The sequence below is a fragment of the Sinocyclocheilus anshuiensis genome, unplaced genomic scaffold (assembly GCF_001515605.1).
Source record: "Sinocyclocheilus anshuiensis isolate Anshui unplaced genomic scaffold, SAMN03320099.WGS_v1.1 scaffold1177, whole genome shotgun sequence".
Taxonomy (NCBI): Eukaryota; Metazoa; Chordata; class Actinopteri; order Cypriniformes; family Cyprinidae; genus Sinocyclocheilus; species Sinocyclocheilus anshuiensis.
Window position 1 is genome coordinate 1 of NW_015554138.1, and position 7,257 is coordinate 7,257.

At 35.5% G+C, this 7,257-nt stretch overlaps 1 protein-coding gene and 1 long non-coding RNA gene across 2 annotated transcripts in view; both read right to left on the reverse strand.

Moving 5' to 3' along the window:
• Positions 1 to 309: 309 nt before the first annotated feature.
• On the reverse strand, positions 310 to 892 carry LOC107670422 (uncharacterized). The gene is made up of 3 exons (XR_001632092.1): positions 724 to 892; positions 553 to 646; positions 310 to 436 (listed from the first exon to the last, which is right to left on the reverse strand). It is a non-coding gene; the product is annotated as an uncharacterized LOC107670422 (long non-coding RNA).
• A 4,297-nt stretch (positions 893 to 5,189) lies between these two features.
• The window catches only part of LOC107670426 (mitogen-activated protein kinase kinase kinase 3-like), a 68,905-nt gene continuing 66,837 nt past the window's right edge, over positions 5,190 to 7,257 (reverse strand). Inside the window, exons 17-18 of the mRNA XM_016463029.1 lie at positions 5,965 to 6,142; positions 5,190 to 5,857 (exon numbers count right to left, since the gene is read on the reverse strand). Coding sequence (XP_016318515.1) covers positions 5,629 to 5,857; positions 5,965 to 6,142 — 407 coding nt within the window. The 3' untranslated portion in view covers positions 5,190 to 5,628. The remainder of the gene's footprint in view (positions 5,858 to 5,964; positions 6,143 to 7,257) is intronic.

Below are 7,257 nucleotides of genomic sequence, written 5' to 3' on the forward strand. Positions count from 1 at the left end.
ACTCAGGGAACCATGGTTACATAAGTAACCTGAGACGTTCTTTTAGCAACATCATATGACCCCTTTAAACATAAAAAAACTCAAAACAAAAATTTAAACTTAAAAACAAAAAAATAAATGGGAGCAAAAAATAAATATAAAAAAAAAAATAATAATAAACTTGAAAAAAAGCACATAACAAAATTATCAAAACTTACAATTAAAATGAAAACTGACAATATAAAAAATAAGCTTATTCAAAATATTAATATATACTATAATAGTATATAAATAATAGTAAAATAACACTGCAACACTTGTCCTACCCTCTAATGTGACTGAATGGCAGATCATCTCTGTGCTAAAGTGTGGAACCCCAGAAAGTCTGAACTTTGACTTTGTTTTGGCAGCAGATGTCCTTTAGCTTCTTCTCCACTGACTTTTCCTCTGACGCCACCTTCAGGAAATAGACAGAAAGTGTCAGACTGCACTTTACATTCCCAGCTTTCAGCACTATATGTGGCCACAGAGCCTATATGATCAATGCTGGCTGTTAATGGCTCTGAAACGCACCTCCTCATGAAAAGCCACAGCTGTGACTGAACCCAGCTGCTGAATCAAATCACTAACAACATCCTCCGGCTTCCCTTGTCTCACCAACAGTGTGCTGCACAAAGGCATATAAATACATATTAATCATATAACATCAGTATGTAGACAGAAAGTGTGTAATGAAATTCCCACCTGCCCCGTTTCTTCAGTGTGGCCCTCAGGTCTTTCACACTGTCCAGGAGGAAACGTAAACGGAACGGACCAGTCTTAGGAAAGTTGAAGTGATAGGTGCCCTGGTAATGCTGCGGGTCGAAGCAGTAGAGGGGGATTATGTGATCGGCATTCCTTTGAGCCCAATGAAACACCTAGATGAATGAGGTCAAACAAAACCAGTTTGTCATGTTTTTCTAATAGGTCCAACAAAGCTTAACTTGTCAAAGTAAGCACTGCAGTTCATTTGCCCAGTTCATAGAATTAACATTTGTTTACTAACTGAACAGATTAAAGGTTTGCTAGGTGTCATATACCTACATGCATACATAATATCGTATCTAAACACAATCATGCCAATAAAGTACTTTTAAATTGAATAAACATAATTCAAACATTAGATATTATTTAATATTTAATAAATGTCATTTCCATTTTTGTATTAAAGCTCTCCCCTTAATTCATTTGTATTTGTAATAATTTATTATATTTTAATTAGTTTTAAATGTTATTGCCAGAGAGAGAGCGAGAGATATACTATATAAATATATTAAATTATTACAAAAAAACAAATGAATTAAAGACAGCATTAAAAATACGGCTGAATGTAAAATATATATATATATGCACCGAGTTATTATAAACAGTATGGCCTGGTTTCACAGACAGGGCTTAGACTAAACCAGGATTAGACTAGACCAGCATAAATGGCTGCCCACTGCTCCGGGTGTGTGTTCACGGTGTGTGTGTGTTCACTGCTGTGTGTGTGCACTTTGGATGGGATAAATGCAGAGCACTGGAAATAGGTCTTTAAAGAAGTCTCAAGCGGTCGTGTTTATGTTGAGCATGCAGACAGACAGACCAGCGGTGGAAGTGTGTCAGGGCACGTTTAGGTAACGTGCGTGAGAGGTTACCAAACATGCGATCTGAAAGCGCATGTGCGTCGCGTGCCCTTCTTACTAAACTTGCTCTGTCAATGAACTCTTAAAATAATGACGTACATGTATTTAGACTAGCTACAGTTAAACATGAACAGGAATGTTTTACACGATATAACAAATATATCACTTACAACAAATAACGATTATTTCATATGAAAAAGTAAAATAGGTTCAAGCTAAAACAATAGATAGTTCATAGTGTTCATAGACATGGCTGTCAGATTTGGTAAAAATCGTTTTGAGAACTTTCGCTCAATTGCCAAAATGATTCAAAAAAGTTAGATTTGAGAGAAAGAAAAAAAAAGCTCCAGCATCATTTGTTAGCAGATGCAACATGGTTTGATATTTTGTATCTAATGGAATAAAATAACCTACGTATGAAATTCATTCAGTTCATATTAGTTATTCAAAGTGTATTAATGTGTTATTGACCACTGTAAGCTTAATTATGTAGGCTAATTTTAAAATTTTTCTTTTTTTTTTTTACATTTACATTTAGACATTTAGCAGACACTTTTATCCAAAGCGACTTACAAATGAGGACAATGGAAGCAATCAAAATCAACAAAAGAGCAATGATATGAAAATGTAACATTTAAAAATGATGCAAAAGATGAAAATCTGTATATGCATATAAGTTATTATATCATAATGTATTTGCTACTGACAAGTTAATAACATTACAATTTTTCATGTTAAAAACCAAATCCCACAGAATAAACACAGAAGCTGGTTTTAGACAATCGATTTATTTATTCAAATGTACAAAATCACTGATAAACGTTCCAGGCTTTTTCATCAAGGCAGCACAGAATTCTTCATGCTTAGCCCCTCAAAAACCAGCGTGGTCTGTTCACCCTCAGCTGAGATCATCTGAAACCCAGACCTCTCCACAATCAGAACAATAATAATATACTGTGACTAAGGTACTATGAATACAATGAAACATTATGACAGCTCGGTACAGTATGTATTTACAATACAATCCTCTTCCTCTAACCCTCTAAAAGATCTTCAGCAAATGTCTTTGACAGCATCAATGCGAGATACTGAAACCACCTGAAGGACATCAGAAAACACATTCCACCGCTAAATGTTTTTAAAATGACTGACCTCTCAGAATAAGGGCATCACAGAAGGCACTAATTGCAACATTAATTGCTGCTGGTGTATTTTTTCGAGTTCAGAACATAAAAAACAGCAATCATAGAATCAAGTGTTTAAAGTTTAACATTTACATCTGGACAATATAATATGTCATATAAGACAATGTATGTTTAAAGGAATAGTTAATCCAAAAATGTCATCCAAGGTCAACCAAGATGTAGATGAATTTGTTTCCTCATCAGAACAGATTTGGATCAATTTAGCATTACATCAGTGGATCCCCTGCAGTGAATGGGTGCCGTCAGAATGAAAGTCCAAAACGTATTAACTATGGATTTGTTTATTACAAATATTAAACACGGCAGCTTTTCTCTGCACTGTAATCGTGTGAATTACTTCTGGATTATTGTGACGTTTTTATCAGCTGTTTGAACTCTCATTCTGACGGCACCCATTCGCTGCAGAGTGCGCGAGAGTGCATTGTGAGCAAGTGATGTAATGCAAAATTTCTCCAAATCTGTTCATATTAAGAATCAAATTTAAATGGCCTGAGGGTGAGTAAATTCAGCAAATTTTCATTTTTGGGTGAACTATTGCTTTAACTTTTTTGTTACATTGTGTTTATTTTCATAATGATAAGGTAAATGTCTGCACATCAGCAAAGAATAGTTTGAGTCAACAAAAGAAAGAAACTCACCAAATAGGTTACAAATCAAGACACCGAACAGTTCTGAAGTGACCAAATTCATAATTCAAGCATCTCGCTCTTTGGTTGTATTCGACTGAGTGAACAGTACAAGAATGCTAACACACCAGCCGTAGTAGTCTTCTCTCAAATATTGCTTTGACACTTTAGGGTAATTTTTATAATAATACAAAAAGTTTGGTACTGTCATTCCAAACGTGAATTTTAAAAAAATGTATAAAAATATCTCAGCTGATTATCCTATGTGCTCTATGCATGAGTCCAAGAGTGCAATGGGAACTTATGTACAGTGATTATCTGTGGGTAAAGAGTGCTTTAACTAAAATGTTACACAATATAAAAAAAGATGTGTTTATACAGTCTTCATTAGCTAAAAAGACATGGAAAAATGACACATTTCTCTGTCTCATACCACTTTGGTGGTTGCATATGTCTTACTCTGTGTCATTCTTATTTGGTTAGATTCTAACCATCAAACACTGTAATCTTAACCAAAAATTACTCAAATGAGTATTGTACAGTACATATATCATTATAATTGCTCCATGAGGTCTTTTCTAGGTACTTTCAATGACACTCAGGATTGGGCCCAGGGATACAGAGGTACATGAGCCATAATCAAAATCAACTCTCTTTTATGACCAAATGAATTCTGTTAAACAAAAGACCACCTTAATACATTTGTGCCAAACACAGACCGTATGTGATTTGTCCAGAAACCCCTGTAGTATCGCATCAGAGCGCTTGGGCTGGTTTCAAGTGCATCAGGGGATCAGATAAAGCCAACCGGCAGTAATGCATGTAAACTAAGCTATTGTAATCAGCATTGTTTGGGCAGTGACACTTTATGTGCCATTCTGTGCCAGTATAGTAAGTGTTGGCACTTTGACTGCATTGTATCAATCCCTAGCCAAAAGCTCTGTCCCAAATGGCAATGACAAATAGGAGTGTCCATTATAAAGAAAAGGAAAAAATGTTTCAAATGTACTTTATAAAACTGTGGACGTTTTTAGTAATGCATTTTATGGTTTAAAATAAAACCTTTATACCATTTTTTAAAAATGCCTATAAAAATGTAATGTGGTGTAACCATCAAGTAAAAAATAATAACATCCTTACATGTTAAATACACATTGAGTGTACACATCTTTATCATTTTTTATATTTGCCATTAATGTGAACTCATTTTTTGTGCTGTGATTTTTACAAGGTTTTCTTAGAAATACCATAAATGATTAAATCAGAAATATTAAGGTTTTCGGGAGTCACACCACATAACATTTTGAAAGTATTTATTATTTTTAACCATTAATAATTCTATACTATGCCAAACTACTTAAGTTGTTGTTGTTGTTTTCCCAACATTTAATTATTTTAATGAGGCTTAATTATAAGAACAGTTGTACTGAATTCATTTACATTTATTTTTGGATAAATGAATAGATTTGGGATGTCACCAACCCACTCTCAGCTCTCACTGCCCTTTAAAAGTTTATACAGTTTGTCACAAGGAATGTTGGGTAATAGTGTGCCCAATAAGTTTGTCATATTTTCATTTTTTTTTTTTATACATTTAATATGTATTTATAGTGCTATGATTTGTTATAATACCTTGACAGTAAATTACAAAATAATAATTAACACTGCTGACATTTGACATCATTCTCTCTTCTGACTGCTATAAGTAATCTCTCCATTTTATTTTTCCTCTTTTGGAAAGTCATGGAGATGCTATCATGGATTTTTTTCTTTTGCTTTTGGAGCTAATGGGAATGCCAAATTATATTTGCTGTTGAAGTTTACCTAACTTCTGCTCCTGAGAGCCCTGAAAATGTAAAAAGGCTCTATTTAGCAAAAGGGGTGTAGCTCATGAAATGACGTTCGTGAAATGAAGTGCATCATTTGGGACAGGGCTCTGACTCTGATTAACAATACGGGAAGCTCTATCAGCATTTTGCTGTCCATGATATTTGTCGAGCTGCGTTAGGGAGATACACACCCCCTCGTTGTGGTCACGTTTGTTCTTAGTTGGCTGGTTGGTGGGTTTCTCCGGACCCTGGAAGGCAGAGTGGTGATCGTCTGCGCCGGGCAGGTGTGTGGTTTTCCCTGGGGATTCCAGAGAGATCTGTATGATCAGAAGCTGCCCTGGACAAAAGGGTGGCTGAGAAGCCTCTCGGCAGTGGGCCGCCATTTCTCTTCCACAAAGATCTGCCACAGGAAGTCCCTGCATGCGTCGGACACACCCTCGGGCAGGTTTGGCTTAGTCGGCTGGGTTGCGATCTTGAAAATGGCTGCCATTGCTTCATATTCAGCCCACGGGGGCTTCTGGGTTAGCATCTCTACAACCGTGCAGGCAACACTCCTGAGGAGAGAGAGAGAGAGAGACGTAAGGGACATTGAAACTCAATGAAATCGTATCTCAATGATACTAAAATAACACTGATTTGCATAAAATGCAACAGATCTCACCAAATATCTGCTTTGCGTCCGTAGCCTTCTCCATTAATGACTTCCGGGCTCATCCAGTAGGGGGTGCCGGTGACCGATTTGATTCCCGTCCCGGACATGCAGATGGTCTGAATGCGCTTGCTAGCCCCAAAATCTCCCAGCTTCACATTTCCAGAGGAGTCCCTCAAAATGTTAGCACCTGCGAGGAAACACGTGTAGATTGTAGAGTTAGAGTTACACCAGTCGAGATGTTTGTATGCATCAACTGCATCAAATTATAAGCTGCCTATGGCTGATGGCGTTTGAAGCTTCAGACTAACTCTTTCCTCCCACGCTTCTAGTCGAAGTGATTTTCCGTTGCTTTAGCCGTGTTGCCTGTGAGATTTGTGCTTGTTTGAGTAGTGACTAATTCCCGCCAGCCACAAGATTTCCACACCCTGGAAGTCTGGCTGTACTGTGAATGGAAAATTAAGACCGAACACGAGAGGAAGGACAGAGACTCCTTCCTTTGCAGCACGCACTTATTGTGGATATTTCCAATAGAGGATCTTCGGTTTGTTATGGGAATGACAGAGACTGTATTGGTCATGTGTGCAAAAAGTATGTGGCCTTAAAAGTGTTTGAACACACTTCAAATGTCTGAATGTAAATGTATCAGATGAAGTTTTGCAAACGTGTGTTGCTGGAACATTACTTGAACATTTAAAAAAAAAAAATTACAATTACTTTAAATTCTTGTTCTACCAATTATTATTATTTTTTTTTTTTTCATTTTTTTTGTTCATTTTGAACACTACATAATCTATAATCATCACTGTAAAAAAAATTATAAAATCTACAAAAATAAAAAAAATACATATTGTAAAAACAAATCCACAATTGTTTAACACTGCATTATACGTAATTTTACAGTAAAACTATATATAGAAATATACAGAAATATCTTATAAATTACAGTAAAAGTCCCTGTGTGGTGCATGACATATGACTATATTTTATATAAATAGTTTTGTTTCCTATTTTAATTATGTTTCTTATTTATAATATTATGATGGGCGTGAACTGTCATTTAAGGTAAAAAGCAGATTTTGGTACTTTGAGTAGCTTGGAATATTATCATTATATCACTTAATGAAATATGCGGTCATAAGTTGTCAAATATTCAAGCACCATATATCATCTGTCTCAACACTGACACTGCATTTTTTAAGGTGAATTTCTGGCAACCACACCTGACGTTTTTACTGTAAATTGAAAATAAAATATTTTTTTATTTTTGGACATAATATTTTTGAATATTTTAGATACTATATA